The sequence below is a fragment of the Phacochoerus africanus genome, chromosome 1 (assembly GCF_016906955.1).
Source record: "Phacochoerus africanus isolate WHEZ1 chromosome 1, ROS_Pafr_v1, whole genome shotgun sequence".
Classification (NCBI taxonomy): Eukaryota; Metazoa; Chordata; class Mammalia; order Artiodactyla; family Suidae; genus Phacochoerus; species Phacochoerus africanus.
The window spans coordinates 106,525,287-106,544,251 of NC_062544.1; the positions used below are offsets into that span (position 1 = coordinate 106,525,287).

Sequence of the window (18,965 nt, forward strand, 5' to 3'; positions counted from 1 at the left end):
CCCGATAAGCCACAATGGGAACTCCATAATCCACATTTTAAAATTTAATCATTTTTAAGTGTTTAAAGGAGTCCCAATACCAAAAAATTTGTGAAACACTTTTTGGCATAGTTAAATCGATTTTGCAGGCTTGCTTGTTCTTATTTCCTGTTATTGTAGGGCTATTTGTTTGTTTTTAGGAACCATAATCTATTCTCTCTGCTCTCAGAATAGAATGTGCCTTTTAGTTGTGAGTGGCAGTTTAGGAAGTTGGCCCTAGACAGTTCTTGTAGAAAGGTAAAAAGCTGAATGTAAAGGGCATAACTTTCTTCTAACAGTACTGGCTGGAATTTACTGTCTTCATCACTGGAGGGGTTTAAGCATAAATGTGACAACTATTATTGAGAGTATTTTTATTTATTTATTTTTGTCTTTTTTTGTCTTTTTCTAGGGCCGCACCCCCAGCATTTGGAGGTTCCCAGGCTAAGGGTCTAATCAGAGCCTTTGCCACTGGCCTACACCAGAGCCACAGCAACGCGGGATCCGAGCCACGTCTGCGACCTACACCACAGCTCATGGCAACACCAGATCCTTAACCCACTGAGCAAGGCCAGGAATCGAATCCACAACCTTATGGTTCATAGTCGGATTCGTTAACCACTGTGCCACGAGGGGAACTCCTAGAGTATTTTTAAAGAAAATCAATAGTTCAGATAGGGACATGAGTGGAGTACTTGTTAGTTGGTATTGCCCAGTTAAATTCTTTACTGTTTAGTCTTTTAAAAAATCAAGATGAATTATAAAAATTGACCTATTTGTTAATTCTGTTTTATTTCTCCCACATAAAATGTGACATAGGGGTTCCCATTGTGGCTCAGCAGGTTAAGAACCCAACATAGTTTCCACAAGGATGCAGGTTCAATGCCTGACCTTGCTCAGTGGGTTAAGGATCCAGTGTTGCCACCAGCTGCAGTGTAGGTCACAGATGTGGCTGGAATCCAGTGTTGCTATGGCTGTGACGTAGACCTGCAACTGCAGCTTTGATTCAGTCCCTGGCCCAGGAACTTGCGTATGCTGCAGGTGCGGCTGTAAAAAGAAGAGAGGGGAAAAAAAATAAAATTTAAAAAAAATGTGATCTATTTAATCAACTTGCTTACTTTTTTTCATGTGTTTCATTTCAGTTGGTCGCATTATGTTTCAGCTCTTCTCAGATATATGCCCCAAAAACATGCAAAAACTTCCTTTGCCTATGCTCAGGTAAATGAGTTATTAATTTATTTCCAATGAGAAGTCATGCTTACAGTTTTACTTTGCTTAGCAGAGTTGATATTTTCCTTAAAATGTGGAACGAGTTTAGCAAATATTATTTTCACTAGTAAGAAGTCAGGGAAGCATTTCTTAAAGGGAGAAGAGGGGAAAAAAATAGTCTTAAAAATGAAAAAGAGGAGTTACCGTTGTGGCTCAGTGGGTTAAGAACTCGACTAGTATCCATGAGAATGTGGGTTTAATCCCTGGCCTTGCTCAGTAGGTTAAGGATCCAGTGTTGCCACAAGCTATGACGTAGGTCAAAGATGTGGCTTGGATCTGGCATGGCTGTGGCTGTGGTGCAGACCAGCAGCTGCAGCTCATATTCAACCCCCTAGGGTGTAGCCCTAAAAAAATGACCAAAAAAGAAGAAAAAAAGTACCACTGTATGTAATGAAATCTTTATCCACTGTAGTTTATAAAATAATAGTACATTCAAAACTGATTTATTTTGGTAGAATTTTACAAATTTTAGTACTTTGAACAAATTTAGCATTCCAGATATCACAAGAAATTTAGAATTAGAAGATAGAGAAGCAAAGCATAGTGAAGTTGTTCTTTGTTATATGTAATTGGATTTGTATTTTTTAAAAGTAGGGAAAGCATTTATAAAGTTACTTTAAAATTAGAAGTAGCAAAGTTCCCATTGTGGCTCAGCAGGTTATGGGTTACCACCTGACTAATATCCACAAGGATGCAGGCTTGATCCCTGGCCTCGTTCACTGGGTTAAGGATCCAGCATTGCCTTGATCTGTGGTGTAGGTAGCAGATGCAGCTCAGATCTGGCCTTGCTGTGGTTGTGTTGTGGCTGTGGCCAAGGCTGGTAGCTGCAGTTCACAATTCAGCCTCTAGCCTGAGAAATTCCATATGCTGGCAGGTGCAGCCCTAAAAAGCAAAAAAAATTAAAATAGAAGTAGAAAATTACATTTAAAATCTACACATGGGTACACTTTTATACATATGTAATATTTGTACCAATTCCTTGATTACATTCTTTTATTGAAATGGTAACATTTTCTATTCTTGCTTGTCTCCTGTAGCATATAGAGGAAGTACCACAAAATTTAACTTTTATAGGCTGCTTTGTGTTATGTATATTAGTCTGTATGTATGAGTTAGATTGTTACACTGTCTACTTTATGTGTCTCTTACATTGCCCATCATAGGGGAAGAGAGGAATTGACAAAGGAATAGTTAGATGGTTCTTTCCATGAAAGGATATTTTATAACTAAACTCCACTTCTTTTTTTTTTTTCCCCCAGGGGAAAAAGGCCTTGGGAAAACAACTGGGAAGAAGTTATGTTATAAAGGTTCTACATTCCATCGTGTGGTTAAAAACTTTATGATTCAGGGTGGGGACTTCAGTGAAGGTAGAGCTAAAAGTTATGCTCTTAATAACTTCATCTGTCATTTTCTAAAGCAGCTCATTACTTTAAAATGTAAATGTGTCACTTTCAGTACACTGTAAATATTAGTTGGTTAGAGAATAGTTGTTGGATGAATAAATGTTGTAGACTAAGAATATACAAAAAGCAAAGTACTCAGACTTTTTTTTGTTTTTATGCAGTTTTTTTGTTGGTTTGGCTGTGTTTGCAGCACATGGAAGTTCCCAGGCTAGGGATTGAACCTGTGCCATAGCAGCAACCCAAGCCACTGCAGTGACAATGCCGAATCCAAAAACTTCTGTACCACGAGGGAGCTCCTGTTTTAGTACAATTACTTGTTGAATTCCCTACAGTGAATGCAGAAGTACTGTTCAGTTTTTATAATTTTAAAATTTTGTTGGTGTGATTACTGTTTGAAATAAACAGGTTAAGGAGAGAGTTTTAAAAATATTATTTATTGGAATTTCTGCTGGGGCACAGCAGGATTGGTGACATCTCTGCAGCACCAGGACACAGGTTCAGTCCCCCTACCACCTGCACGGTAGGTTAGAGGATCTGGCATTGCCAAAGCTGCAACATAGGTTGCAACTGCAGCTTGGATCTGTTCCTTGGGCCAGATATTTTGTGTGTGTGTGTGTCTTTTTCTTCCTTTTTTTTTTCTTTTTAAGGGCCTCACCAGCGGCATATGGAAGTTCTCAGGCCAGGGGTTGAATTGGAGCCATTATGGGAACTCCTGGCTTTATATTTTAAAGTGAGATTATCTGAAGAGTCTTAGAATTTTGACCATTTGCAGCAATTACAAGGTGTTAACTCCTTCAGCAGACTGGAACCATAAAAAATATTCTATGTATTAATATATTTTTAGTTTTCATTGTTTATTTGATGTGTTTGTGGGAGAGAGTGGGTGCCATGTCTTACTCCTCTGCCATCTTGATTTCTCTCCCATTCATTATTGTTTAATATAGCTCATTATTTTCAGGTAATGGAAAAGGTGGAGAATCGATTTATGGTGGATATTTTTAAAGGTAAGGCTTAATATTTTATGGTCTTTTGTTTCAATTGTTATTAAAGCAGTTTGATCATGTACTTTTAATGAGAAGAGGTTTACTTATAGTTCACTTTTTGCATGAAACTAATGCTGCATGAAAATACTTTATTTGCATGAACTTGGGGATAAATTATATTGTAATATATAACTTTTAATTGACAAGATTAATTAAGGCTAACTTTATGGTTAAACATGACTTTCAGCATGGAGGTTAGGCAACTATATACATGAAAACTCCTATCTTCCTGCCTAAAACTGTCAACATATTCTTTGTTTATAGAGAATGTGGTCTTTTGCAAAATGAAAAGGTAAGAGAACGAAGCTCAGTAACACAAACTCCAATTCTGTTCCCTTCCACCCTTCCTGATAAATTTATGGACAGTCTGGGTCAGGTTGTGTCTGGATTTCTTATATTGCTTGAAGACTTGGGAAATTCTGTATACTATTTCACACATGCATCTGTATCTTTATTTTTCTTTTCCCAGTGGGTTATTAATTCCACATCAGGGAAAAGAATCCGGTTGTGTTTTGTTTGTTTTTTTCTCTAAACCAAGCAATTTCTTTGAATAAAAGTTGGTATTTCTTCCTTTGTCAAAGGTTTGTATGTCTTTTACATGCTAGAACTATATGATTGTTTTATTCCTACAGTAGTATTTACTTAAATCTAACTATTGCACTTGCCCCAAAAAGCCTTAGAAAAGTCAGTTGCAGAGATTTATAATGGGATCCAATATTACTAGGTTTTCATGCCATATAGCTTCAGTGTTATAATAGTCTTTTATATTTCTTTTGGGGGAAAATGGATTACTACTCTTTTTCAGAAGCCTGTTCCCAAGGTAATCTTTTTAAAGTTTTCTGTGTTTTTGTTTGTTTTAAAGAAAGATTTGTTTGTATGAATGTTAAAAGGAAATTTAAATTAGTTTTGGGGATATTTCTGTTGGAATTAAAACCATCTCTTAAGTGATATTTATGATGGCATTTTTTCCATTGAACTAGTAGGAAACAGCTCTTTAGCTGATTCTATTAGCGTGTAGCAAGTTGAAACTAATAACTGTAGTCTACTTTAATGTGGTTTTTCTCTGTGGCAGAAACTTGTATATCGTAAAACTTTTCTGCTACTTAAATTTTTGTTTTTATGGAACTTTTTCCTTAGATAATTTTTGATCCTATTGATTAGAAGGAATCCACATACTTAATTTAGTTTAGGCGTGTCCTTACAACTTAATTTATTGTAATATTTTGGTTTTTGCTCTCGTAGTCTAGCATCAATTTAGTTGAGTTTATCCATGTAGAAATTAAACACCTAAGAGATTATTAAACTCCTACGTTTAGTAAATGCATTATGCAGGATAATTGGAAATTTGGAAGAAATGAGCTTTACTATAAACATTTTTCTAAAATTTCCTTTCTAGTTTTCCCTGAAAGTTAATAGTTTAAATATCAATCAGTGAAAGTATGTTACTACTAAAAGTGACTATTCTAAGGCTGTTTGTAAAAAGTATTAAATGTATATTCTTTTCCTCAAGGCTAAGTAGTAATAAGTAGTATTTTTTGGTCTTTTTATGCTTTTGTTATTTATTTAGTTAAAAGAATTTTTTTCAAAATAATCAAGTATCTGTAACTGACCAGAAGAGGAATTTCATCCTTTGCTTTCTATTTATTACTGTGAACATAACACTTTAAAAGTGGCTTATAATTAGAGACTGACAAATTTGTGTTTTCTTCAAACAGATGAAAACTTTATTCTCAAACATGACAGAGCGTTCCTTTTGTCAATGGCAAATCGAGGGAAACATACCAATGGTTCCCAGTTTTTCATGTGAGTAGGCATAATTCAGAGATAAACTTTTCTTAAACAGAGAAGCGCTGTTCATGAGAAAGATGGAATAGTTAAGCCAAGTTAAATGCTGTTAATTCTGTCAACTTGGATTTTATTATGTGATAGTAATTGGTAAACTCTTAACCCTCTCAGCATTAAGCAAATATTCTGCGTTTTAAGAATGGTACTTAGAAAGGCACTTGAAGAGGTACATTATTTTTCAAAATATGTTATCATCTTAAAAGAAATTGACTTTGACTCTTAACAAGTTTGGGGGCTCAGTTTATCAAGGCTAGATTGGAGAAAAAACTGTTGATTAACATTTAAAAATTGTTCATGCCTATGGCTAGATGTACCTTTGGCATGGAAGACAGTTGGTTTGAGTAAATCATAGTATGTTTGCTTTTTCCTTTTACTGTTGCTGTTTGAGTCAGTTTGAGAGAGGTGCCATTATTTCTTGACAATGTATAGAGATAAATGATTTGGTGTTAAGCCAGCATTGTCAAAAGTATAAACTTTGTGAGATCTCTATTCATAATTGAATTAACCCAATGTTGCTGTCATTTCTGCCAAAATTTATGAGATTATCACTTAGAAAACTTCGGAATGCTAAGTTTGTATTTTGAAAAACAAATACCTTTACATGTACATGTATACATGACCAAAACCTTACTTATTTTTCATCTGAAAGACCTTTGGCATAATTTTAGTTATATTCTTATCTAAAGCTACTCTAAAACCTATTTTTATTATAATCACATGATATAAAATAGAAAGATAATTGCCTAGCATAGAGTTTAATGCTTTTGATTGGAAATAAATCTCTATAGTTGTGCTATGTATGTTGGAAAAATATTTTATCCATGGTTTACCAGAAAAAAGTTTTGTCATCTTTCTGAATGAATGAGTATGAATGGCGCTTCCCTGTCTTTAAAGGAGTGAATTATTCATATAAAATAAACTTCTCATTTAAAGTTTATGTGAAAAATAGATTCCAACATGATCTGATAAAGTTCAGATAAGGGGCATTCTGTTCCTAAGAATGTCCTAAAAATGGAAAGCTGGTAGAAGATAATAATGCTTGGATTTGTGCAGGAAAAGAAGGAACAACTTAAACTCCTGTATCTTATTTTGATCCCATGGAGTGTTAGTTATTATACTTCTTTACTAGAGTATTTTCTATTCTTAAAGTCCTTATGGTCCAAAAAAAGGTAGTGGGAAATATTTTGAAAACTTTTATAGTAATTTAGTGTAAAAGCTGCTTACTCTTTGATTGAGGTTTCCCATTTCCATTTTTAAGCTTATCTGAACTGTGAACATGATAAACTAATGATTCATTGGTCAAGAAGCTACCATCTGAGGGCTCTAAAGTTTCTTTTAGATTTCCTTTTTTATATCAGTACATTTAAATTTTAATTTTATCAGGTAGCAGCAGCTTCTTTCCATTGTTACATACCAATTAACTTATTTTTAAAATGTTAGTTAAAACCCGTGCACCTACATACATATTAATCAAAATCCAGTATATGAGATTCTCTTTTCAAAAAATTTAGTGTCTCGTTTTTATGTTATTTACTATTTTTTGCCAATGAGCATCAAATTAAAATTTTAACATCTGTAAATTAGGATTAAATTTTTTAATCTTGTTTTTAATAACTAACAGTGGATGGTACTACAATCACTGTGAACTTGTGATTGAAAGAAAATTTTCTGCTTTTAGTTTCAAATTTACTTCCGGAAATGAGTTTTCAGTTAAAAGCAATCTTGGAAGTAATTAAACATTTTTGCAGTCAAAAAAATCCTTGTCTCTTTCTTTTTATGTACATACTTTTTTAAAATGTGGGCTGAAAGTAACAATTTCTTGTGGGTTGCAGGATAAAATAAAAGTAATGTTTATTTTTCTAAACAAAATGTTTTCTTTTATAGAAAGGGCAAATAAAATAGAGATGGTGGCCCATGACAGAGAAATCTTTGAAAATCTATGTCTGGCAAGCCCAAATCTTTTTGGAGTTGGAAGTAGTAAAAAATTATAATGTACTATCTTCAAATTGTGTAGTGATCACAGATATAATCACTCTAAAAGTTGAGGTTCTGAGGGTTGATGGCCACTGTCTAATGACTTCCCAAGGGTGGCTCCTTTGTTGTATCCTTTCCCACAGCTCATCCTATGGCACCTTGAGCAACAGTCTTGGAGTCTGAAAAAGAAAGGATAGTGTAAGAGTGGAGTAAAATGCCGGGAACTGCCCTTATAGTTCCTGTTTTATATAAAGGCTTTATATAAGGACTTTAACATATCCTTGCGAAATTGTATTTGTAGTTTATGTTATAAATCTGTTTACTTTATAATTCCTAAGGAGTGAGTTTGGTGCTCTTAGGGTGGGTACATGAGCAAAATGTTCCTTGAGGATTCTTATGCATTGTGCAGCTATTGTTTTCCTTACTTAAACATTTAAAACCTCCCCTTCCTAAGACATACATCATTTTATTAAACATAATTTTTCATAGATTGCTTTCTTTGAATGGAAGAATTATGCATATGATGAAAACCAGGTTTTCTTCTATAAAGCTGTTTTTAATTTTTGCAAATGTATTTGCATGTATTTACTACTGTTATTAGTCATAGTAACTTTGCTTTTGAGGACCTAAATAGAAGAAAACTAATTGGTTTTGAAATAGTAGTGCTCAAAAAATGTTGAAAGAAGCGATCGATATATGGCACTATCCCCACAAGTCACTGAGGAAGTAATGGTTTGTTCACACTGAGGTATTTTTCAAGGAATTGAATGACTTGGGACCAAACTAATAACCAGGTTAACTTGGTATTTAGTATTTTGTCCATTTTATTATCTATTTTTTAAGCCAAAGACTAGGAAGAAACAGTAAAAGCTATAGGATTACAAAGTCTTAGACTCAAAAAGAATTTCAACATCATCTAGTCCAATCTTTCTGTTCTGTAGATAATGCTAAATAAGGAAGAAAAGACATATGAAGTCCTGGTTATAGGAATTCTACTCATAATCTTGAATTGATTGAATTGATAGCTAAAAAGAGAATGCGGCACAGTGGTTCTAGTCTTAGCTACATAGTTTTATTGGCTTGCTCTGCTCTGAATTTATTTTATTTATTAAGTTTTAGAAAGAGGAAAATAAAATGACATGCCGGAAAACATTGCTCTTTTCCTTTGGCTAAGATTAGTTAGTTCCCTTGTGATGCAGTAGGTTACATATCCGGTATCACTGCAGTGGCTCTGGTTGCTGCTATGGCACAGGTTTGATTCTTGGCCCAGGAACTTTTGCATGCCGCAGGTACGGCCAAAAAATTATTAAAGTTAAGAAAAGAAAAAGATTAGCTAGGTAATTTGTAGCTTTGTATTAAATAACTATTCTCCTGGGTTAGAGCATTAACCTAGCTATCAGGAAACCTTGGTTCCAATCTTATTTACTATGTATCTTGAGTTAGTTTTGTTTTTCATTTTCTATTTGTAAAGTATCTACCGCACTTTCAAAAAATAAACTTTTTTTTTTGTTCAAGAGCAGATATGAAAAGAAAGTATCTTGTAGATTGATCCTAAGTTTCTGAATATGTGGAATGATATATATGCAGATATTGTCTTGCCTAAAGGAAATAGTTGTAATTGCTTAATTTTCATCCGTCTGACAGGTGTTGCAAAGAAGCTTTGGCTCACGTTGCCTAAATCAGCCCCAGTCTCTTCATCAGCTGCTCTTAGAACATGGAAGTGGAGGTTGCATTCCTTCCCCTTGGCTTAGTCTCTGTAGGCCTTATATCACAATCAGGGAGTAGAAAGACCTGGAGAACAGGCTTTATCATAGGCTTCTGCCAGTGGTCATGATAATTATAAAAATATAAGAAAACAAGATGATGTAGAAAAGTCCATTTCAAACACACACAAAAAAGTGTTTAGTATATTTTAACAGTCATAAATAGGACTGTGAGAGGAAAACATAAGAAATTCTGGAATTATGTCATTTAAGAATGGCTATTCACCAAAGTGTGAGAGAAGTGCTGATGATTTCAGAGCAGCAAAGCAAGGGGAGTTGAGAGGTGGTTTGATTTTGAGGGATTTATAAAGCTTTATATTTTGGGTAGCAGAAGTGGGTTTGGATAGAAATGTTTGTTTTTATTTGAGAAGAAATGCTAATAAGTATGAATAACCTGTGCAGTTCTGGATTTTTTTTTTACTTTTTTGGAGGTAATACCTTCATATGGTAATTTCAAGGTTTTTCATGAACAGATGTCATGACACTTAACCATAAGCCAAATTCTCTGGATATTAAGTGTCATCCCTAACATCCAGTTTTAATATTATTTAGTGTTTATGTGACATTTGTATTAGCAACTTAGAAGGAATTTTGTATCTAGTAGTTTATGGGATATATTATGTTAATTAGTGCTGACTTTTTGAACGCTCTTCTAATTTGGTGACTTCTGGAACGATAGGTAGAGCACTGTAAACATGGCTTTATTAGTTTCCATTGCCCTTACATGAGTTTGTCACTCTGTACAATCTGGTGCCTCTTACATGAATGATGTGATAATTTCAGGAGTTGAAGGGGAAAATTGCATGTTAAAGACTACTTTAGACAGAGATACGGTATCTTTATTTCCTTCTCCCATACTACTTTACAACTAGAGCCACTTTTTAAAAAATAACATTCCTTGGAAATGGCACATTCTTTGAATCCATTCTTTGGATCCTATTCTTTTTTTTACGGTAGCTCATGTATCAGTGCCTTTATAAGAAATTAAAACTGTATTTTCGGAGTTCCCATTGTGGCTCAGTGGTTAAAGAACCCAACTAGTAACCATGAGGTTGTGGGTTCAATCCCTGGCCTCGCTCAGTGGGTTAAGGATCCCACGTTGCCCTGAGCTGTGGTGTAGGTAACAGACGCGGCTCAGATCTGGCGTTGCTGTGGCTGTGGCCGGTGGCTACAGTCCAATTGGACCCCTAGCCTGGGAACCTCCATGTGCTGCTGGTGCAGCCCTAAAAAGAAAAAAAAATTAAAACTATATTTTAATATTTCACAATGTACTATGTCCAAAATAAAGAATTTTGCCCACTGTATATAATGTGGCTTTTAGTCTGAATAGTAATAGATACGTTTACAATTTAATAGAGTTAAAATTGGTCAGACAGTTGTATATTCTTTGAACAAAAATTTTTCATAAAGGGGGAAATCAGAGGTTAGATGGGAAAAGAAATCTATGGCCAGGATTTAACAGCATACTTTTTCTTATACTTTCATCTCTCTTGCCTTTTTATCCTTTGAGAAGATCCTTAAAATTGTAAATATGCTACTTTATTATTTTTATTTCTATTGTTATTTTCAATGACAACGATAAGAGTATTTGTAATGGCAGTGGACAGAACCTATAGTCTAAACTTTTGCTCATTAACTCTTGATGGTGATCTGTTGTGATGTGTTTCACATTAAAAACATGAAAAGTTCTTTAACTATTTGAAGTGAATTTAAAAAAAGTTCCCTGAAATTTTGTTTTGAAGTCTCTTAACTCAGTTCTTACCATTGAAATTTTTGTTTTCCACTGCTAGTGGAAACTGCCCCTGGCCATTCAGACTTTTGTATTTATGTATGTGCTCAGGATACATTATTCTTTTTTTGAGATAGTTAGTTGACTTAGCCAGTTTCTAGGGTTTGTGAAGTGAAATGTAATGTTTTGTTTCTAGCTGTTATTCACAGTATTATGGACCTGAGCAGATCCCGCTTCAACCACAGCATAATTCATCTCTACATACTTATCCTATATCAAAGAAAATTTAGAGCCCTCCATTTTTAAAAGCTTTCTTGCTTTGCATAAATCTTGAAAGTATTTAATTTCAAAGTTATATTGATATTAAAACATAGATTCAGTCTTGTCTTAAAAGTGTATTACAATTCTTGCCATTTTTGTGTAAAATTTACAGAAAGAGTGTTACACCGTGCGCTCCAAAGGTAATGTCTCATTACTCTAAGGCTCTCTTTTTCTTTCTTTGCCTTTATCTCTTTAATCCTGTTGTTATGTGCATTGAACCATTTTAAGAAAAAAAACTTTCTGCTTGAGCTGTGGCAGCAATACATATAAAGCAAGTATGTTTTATTGTTCATGGTTAATCTTGGGAAGTATAATTTTAATTTCAGTGGCTTGTTACTACCAAGTTTCCACACATCTTGGAGACTGGGATAAATTGTATATGATGGTTTAGATCTCATTTTAGTACAGAACTGTTAATTTCTGTGTAAGGCCAAAAGCTGCTTTGTTAATGGTAAAAACAAAACAAAAACGTAGATTGTCTTTTGGAGTAACGTGGTGCTTTTCAGTTTCTAGGGTTTACAAGGTTTAAATGAACCCTTGTGCATATATTTTTAAAGCAGATTAATAAGAGGTGGGAAAAATGCGAAAATCAGCGTGTAAGTGACAGGAGAAAATGGAAATGTGAAAATACTGAACGCTTTTCTAATTTGAGATGTTTTTTGTGTTTGTTTCTCCTTTAGGTATGTTTTCATAAGCAATGTATAAAACCTACATATTTGTTTAAGGTCTTTGGCCTTGATAACATCTTTATTTACTGAGCATATGCCACTACTGCATGGGTCTTTACAGCTGTTTAGTTTTGGAAAACCAATACAATTAGGAGTTGGTGGAATGAAATCTCTTTGTCCATTTTAGTAAAATTGATTGGCTTGGACTGAGTATACCATTTCCCCCTGCCCTTTTGTAAACCCCTTTGGCAATGCTCTCTGTTAATCCATGTTTAGTGTCAGCCCAGTATCAGTAAGCCTGCTTTACATTGGGTTTTCTACCCTCAGAATGTAGTCAGAGAACCCCAGAGGGCTTCTTTTATTAAGATACTTTTGTTATACTTAATATGTATTCTAAGCCAATTAAAGTATAGCTTTGTATTTCTGTATCCTGAATTGCAGGTGCTAGTAATGGAATTAATTACCACACCAATTTAGGCACAGCAGGCCTGTTGAAATGTTATGCCATTGAAAAAATTTTTTCTTGTCCTCATTTGTTTTCTTTACTACCACAATAAAGGACCAAGTTTGTTTTCAGTTTTCATTTGAATTAAAAACTGGAATCTGTCATACGGGTAGTAAACCCATCCTCTGATTTTTAGAGTTTCAAGTAGTATGTTGCTGCAACACTGCAGTTAACTCCAGTGTTTTAATCTCTCCTTTTGCTTCAAAGCAGGTTTTGACAGCACTTCTATTAGCCAAGGTGGCAAATTTAATTGGGTTCTGTGTTTTAAGAAAATCTATAGGCTTTTCCCCAGTACCAGAAGATCTGAGGGTTATGAGAGAAAGGATTAAGGAATGGAGAGGAATGTGTCTAACCAATAAATAATCCATTCATTAGAAGGAATGAAGAGGAATGTGTCTAATCAAGAAATAATTCATTTTCATAAATGCTACACATTTGAGACTGATCTCTTACATTGTAGAACATTTTTACATTTAAAATTTCACCTCTACATCTTTCATACAGTGGAATCATTGTCTAGCTTATATACTAACTGATTTCATACTATCTTCAGTGTGCTTGGTAAAGTTTTAAAATTATGGGAAACACATTTCTATCTTAAAGTTATTGTCCAGGGTAGTTTCTGGATGCTCATTTCACCAGTTTGCTAGATTTTCTTTTACTTCTTTTTTCTGCCTGTTTCTATTAATTTTTACTGTTACATTGGCTTGAAGATCACTTCTTGATCTTCTAAGGAAAGTTTGAGACTAGTAGGTTTTTTTTTGTCCTTTAATATTTATTTGTTTATTTTAATTTTTATTTTTTTCCATTATAGCTTGTTTACAGTGTTTTGTCAGTTTTCTTCTGTACAGTAAGGTGACCCAGTCACACATACGTATATACATTCTTTTTTCTCACATGATCATGCTCCATCATAAGTGACTAGATATAGTTCCCAGTGCTATACAGCAGGATCGCATTGCTAATCCATTCCATAGGCAATAGTTTGCATCTATTAACCCCAAATTCCCAGTCCATCCCACTCCTTCTCAGCCCCCACCCCCTTTTTTTTTTTTTTCATTTTAGGGCCACACCTGCAGCATATGGAAGTTCCCAGGCTAGGGGTTGAATCAGAACTGCAGCTACCAGCCTGTGCCACAGCCACAGCAACATAGGATCCAAGCCTTGTCTGCAGCCTACACTGCAGCTCATAGCAACACCAAATCCTTAATCCACTGAGCAATACCAGCGATCGAACCCTCATCCTCATGGATACTAGTCTGGTTCATTACTGCTGAGCCACAGTGGGACCTCTGAGAATAGTAGTTTTAAAACTTAAGGTTCCCTTTAAAGTTCTGGCACTTCTCAAGTTGATATTTTAATTTTTTTTAACTAAATTCTGTAGTGCTCTAACAACTGAATATTCTTAATGTAAGTATAAGTGTTACATTTCCTGGTAGAATAATAATTTTTAACATTGTTGTCAAGATTAAAATTGTGTTTTATTGACTTACCTGTCTTAGAATTGCCTTAAAATGAATGTAAGTGATATGGGAGCTTCTAGTACAATTGACTACTTTAACATGGCCAGTGACCTTTCTTTCAAATACTCCTTCTCATTCATTTTTTGTTTTTGTTTTTTTGTCTTTTTAGGGCTGCTCCCCTGGCATATGGAAGTTCCCAGGCTAGGAGTCAATTTGGAGCTATAGCCACCGGCCTGTGCCACAGCCCTAGCCATGCCAGATCTGAGCCTTGAATGTGACCTACACTACAGCTAGCAGCAACGCCAGGTCCTTAACCCACTGAGTGAGGCCAGGGATTGAACCCGAATTGTCATGGATACTAGTCTGGTTCTTAACCCTCTGAGTCACAACAGGAACTCCCCGCCCTTTTTTAAAGATGCTTGTGATATATACTTCTGAGTCTAGTTATCTGCTTTTGAATTTTTTTTTCCACTGCAGTTCACATAGTCTGAAGATATGTGAAAATGCTATGGGAAAACTAGCTTGGATTCATAATATATTAACCAGATGTACCCCATAGTTTCCCAAGAGTGACTATCTGGCAGTTTGTGACTGTAGAGGAAACCGGTTGGGTGTTTTCTGGGCCATGGAAATTTAAAGTATCTATAGTGTTACCCATGATTACTTATTTTGCTGTCGCAAGTGTTGGCAAATTGAAGGTTTGCTCCCTATTTCATTTTCAGAGTTGCTGTATGTGGCAGAGCTTCACCTTAGGTGAAGGAGAAGGGGCAGGAAGTTCTGAAAACAGGACTCGTGAGACTTGCTTCTGTCTGCCTGCCTAAAAGATGGAGAGTGACTCAGTATGAAAAATAACAATAGAAGTCATTTAAGTGTGTGGAGAAAGTGTCAAGTGTTGATCATACTTTTCTTTCCATAGGGCAAATCCTAGGTGTATTTTATTCTTGTTAAATTATCTTGATAAATTTTAAATTTGTTTTTGTTGTTGTTTTGGGTTTGAGAGTAACTTTAATTTTAATATATATTGTTGCTGTATATTTCAAAACTATTTTATATATATTTATATATATATATAGTCTTCATATTGGAGAAAGATAGGATTTTATAATTCATTATAATCTGGAGGGTTTTTTCAATCAGTAAAATCATTGCTGTTGCTGTTTTTAAGCTTATTAAGTTTAAATGTATACCATGTTTAACTTTTCCCCCTATCTTTTTATCTTTACCTCTTTGTCCTCTACATGCTGTGCTTTAAACCCTTGTGCTCTGTTCACCTGAACATCTGGTTTTTGCCATCTTCTTTGTGTTGATGTTTGTTACACAGTACCACAAAACCTGCTCCGCACCTGGATGGGTAAGAGTTACATTCTTATTACCTTGGGGATGTGCTGGGTTGGCCAATCCAAGACAGATTAGACCATGGGTGAATCCTCAAGGAGGTGCTCTTGATCTCTGAATTAATCTCTCATAGCCATACTTTTACTAAGGATTATAGGGTGTAGTAGTCTTGAGACCTCATGTCACTGCAGGGGTCTTTATCTGGGCTCATGGATGGACTTCTTAGCTGTGCTCTCTTCAGTGATCCTATAAAGATGGTGTCTGGTTGTTATCAGAGTCTACCATAAAATAGTTAAGAACCATTGTTTTAAAGGCAGAAAACTTAAGTTTGAGCAATTTTTTCCTTTTATAAGCAGATTTCAAGCTCTAATTCCCTTCTAGTTGCTTCATATTCCAGGCATTTTACTTTTATTTTTAGGTCTGTAGACGTGTCATTTACAACAGTTGTCTTGATTATTGCTCGTGATTTAATTATCGTCCAACCAGTTTTTTCTTGAATTTGTATTGTAACAGGGTGCATGTTGTCTTTGGACTAGTTATTTCTGGTTTTGAAGTAATCGAACAAATTGAAAATCTGAAAACTGATGCTGCAAGTAGACCTTATGCAGATGTGCGAGTTATTGACTGTGGGGTGCTTGCCACGAAATCAACAAAAGACGGTAAGAGTGTTTGGGAGGTAGAGGGAGCTAGGATACAGGTAATCATGTTGAAGACTATAACTTGAAGATACCACTGAGATTTGAGTGGTAGAACAAACTCCTATGAGTAGTATAGCAGTAACCCTGATGCCTATCTGTCATACCCTAGAACCAATCCATCAGCAAATCTCTTCAAATCTGATCTTTTCTTTTTACATCCCATGCAATCAGCCTGGTCCAAACCCAGGTATCTTTTACATGGAATAGCAGTAGCCTCGTTACTATTCATTCTGCCTCTGTCCTTGTTCCTGTATAATCTTTTCTCAGCAATGCTAGCCTCCTTACTGGTCTCATTGCTTATACTCTTGGCCTTCTTTAGTCTTCTGTAGCAACCAGAGCGAGCTCCAAGGGCTTCCTCTCTATCAGTCAAAGCTAAAGTCTTGACAGTGGTCTGTAATGGATTCTGGCTTTCTGCTTTTTCTCTATAACTTTGTCCCCCTCATTCATTGTCTTCCCAGCCATATTGACCTTTACTCAGACAGGCCAAGCACTTGGGGACTTTATGCTAGCTATCTTCTGTCTGGGACACTCTAGTTCAGATATCTGCATGACCCCCTCCCTCACTTCCTTCAAGTCTCTGCTCAAATGTTAAATTACCTTGAGTCTCCCTATTCCCTTTACCCTGCTCTTTCTTTTCCTACTTGTTTTAGCACTTATTATTTGTCATATTATGTAGTTAGTTATTTTCTTATCTGATCTAACTGGAATATAGACCTCCTAAAGGCTTACAGTCTCACCAACCAATTGTATTATCAACTTGGAAAAAGAGTTTATTTAAATCTCATTTTTAGTTCTCTTTATATAAAGCATCTTTTACAGTACTTGATAATCATGTTTTTTTTACTCTGAAAGGTAGGCAATGAAGTTCAGTACTAATATTTTTGTTAATATTTCTTAAAAGTTTTTGAGAAAAAAAAGAAGAAACCAACTCATTCAGAAGTCTCGGATTCCTCTTCCAATTCCTCTTCCTCTTCCGAATCATCCTCAGAGAGTGAAATTGAACACGAGAGAAGCAGAAGAAGGAAACATAAGAGGAGGCCAAAAGTTAAACATTCTAAAAAGAGACGGAAGGAAGCAAGCAGTTTAGTAGAGCCAAGGAATAAACATATGAGCCCAAAAGGGTAAGACTACCAGGGTAGTCTTACCTAAAAAACAAACACCCTGGAACAGGGAAAGTATGGTGATTCTGTAAGCTTTGTTACCTGTTCTCGAAAAAGTTGTGTGGACTTTAAGTTGAAATCTTACAAATCTATGGGTAGCACAAATGTTTCATATCAAAGGTTTATGTGTTTGCAGGTGAAAATAATCCCTGAAACTCTTAAAAGAAAAAAGGATCATTTGGCAATTGTCATATCGGAATTTTAGTGCTTTGGCTTTTTTACTGATTTGATGCTTTATAAAATGACATCTTTTTTTTTTTTTTGTCTTTTTGCCTTTATGTGAGCCACTCCCTCGGCATATGGAGGTTCCCAGGCTAGGGGTCTAATCGGAGCTGTAGCTGCCAGCCGATGCCAGAGCCACAGCAACTCGGGATCCGAGCCACGTCTGCAATCTACACCACAGCTCACGGGGCAACGCCGGATCGTTAACCCACTGAACAAGGGCAGGGACCGAACCTGCCACCTCATGGTTCCTAGTCGGATTCGTTGACCACTGCACCACGACGGGAACTCCTAAAATGACATCTTTATGAAAATTGTATAAACCTTTTGAGTGAGATTTGTAAGGTATCAGTAGTTTTGCTATTAATAGTAATTATATTATTGTTATGTTATTATTTAATTATCTTATAAAATGCAGACATTACACATCTTAATTGGTGATTTGCTTTGTTCTAAGTCACTCTGAGAGGAGTGATACCAATGAAAAACGGTCAACTGATTTAAATGCTAAGAGGGAAAAACCTGTGGTCCGCCCAGAAGAGATTCCTCCAGTGCCTGAGAACCGATTTTTACTGAGAAGAGATATGCCTCTTGTCACAGTGGAGCCTGAACCGTAAGGATGATTAACCGCTATGTTTTTGTTTCTCTGATTGATGATTCCCTAGCTCATTGCAGTTCCACGCTTATTTATTGAGTGTTAACCATAGTCAGAAAGATACTATGGAAGATTCTGGGTTCATGAATGACATACACCCTACCTTTTAAAATTAATATTCTAAGGAGTTTCCTTCATGGCTTAGCGGTTAATGAACCTGACTAGGATCCATGAGGATGCGAGTTAAATCTCTGGCCTCTCTCAGTGAGTTAAGGATCTGGCGTTGCCTGTGAGCTGTGGTGTTGGTCGCAAATGTGGCTCAGATCCTGAGTTGCTGTGGCTGTGGTGTAGGCCAGCAGCTGTAGCTCCTATTCGACCCCTAGCCTGGGAACTTCCATATGCTGCAGGTGCAGCCCTAAAAAGCAAAAAATAATAATATTAATAAAATTAAATTAATATTCTACTAGTAGAGAAAGAGGGTTTGGCAGGTTGACTGGGGATAAATTCTTATTGGAGGTTTGGAAAGATTTCATCACTAATCTCATTTCCTTGGCCTTCCAATGAGGTGAAATTTTGATTGTTAGAGGGTTAGTTGACCTCTTTGGATCCAATCCAGTGATAGAATGTGTTCCAATTTATAGTGCAAAATTGCTTGGTGACTAGAGATAAAAATTAGTGTCATATGTTAACTGCTATTAGCTTGCTCAGTGATAATGTCTCTATATTGGAAGAGCTAACGTTTAGCTTTAGATTTGGCCTCAAAAGATAGTAATTAGTGTATTTTGTGTGTTAGACTCAAATTTAGAATTGTTAAGAGAAATGTTGTATGAACAGAAGTACCATAATGTAGTTGGTGTAATTGATAAATTTCCTCGAAGAGTTATATAGAAGCCTGAGAAGTTATGCAAGTGTCTTTATTCACAATCAAGTCTCTACATAAGATTATTGTTTACG

General features: G+C 35.5%; 1 protein-coding gene across 11 annotated transcripts in view; it reads left to right on the forward strand.

Annotated features, from left to right (window-relative positions):
• Nucleotides 1-3,648: 3,648 nt before the first annotated feature.
• NKTR (natural killer cell triggering receptor) overlaps nucleotides 3,649-18,965 on the forward strand; it is a 30,794-nt gene continuing 15,477 nt past the window's right edge. For 6 of the 11 annotated variants that reach the window (XR_007133832.1, XR_007133833.1, XM_047770874.1 and 3 more), the window contains exons 1-5: nucleotides 5,449-5,536; nucleotides 15,323-15,352; nucleotides 15,850-15,995; nucleotides 16,936-17,155; nucleotides 17,874-18,029. Coding sequence is in view for 7 of the 11 variants with exons in the window: in XM_047770874.1 (XP_047626830.1) it covers nucleotides 5,493-5,536; nucleotides 15,323-15,352; nucleotides 15,850-15,995; nucleotides 16,936-17,155; nucleotides 17,874-18,029 (596 nt within the window). In the remaining 4 variants the exon portion in view is untranslated. The other 5 variants (XM_047770865.1, XM_047770933.1, XM_047770919.1 and 2 more) reach the window with 5 other exon arrangements.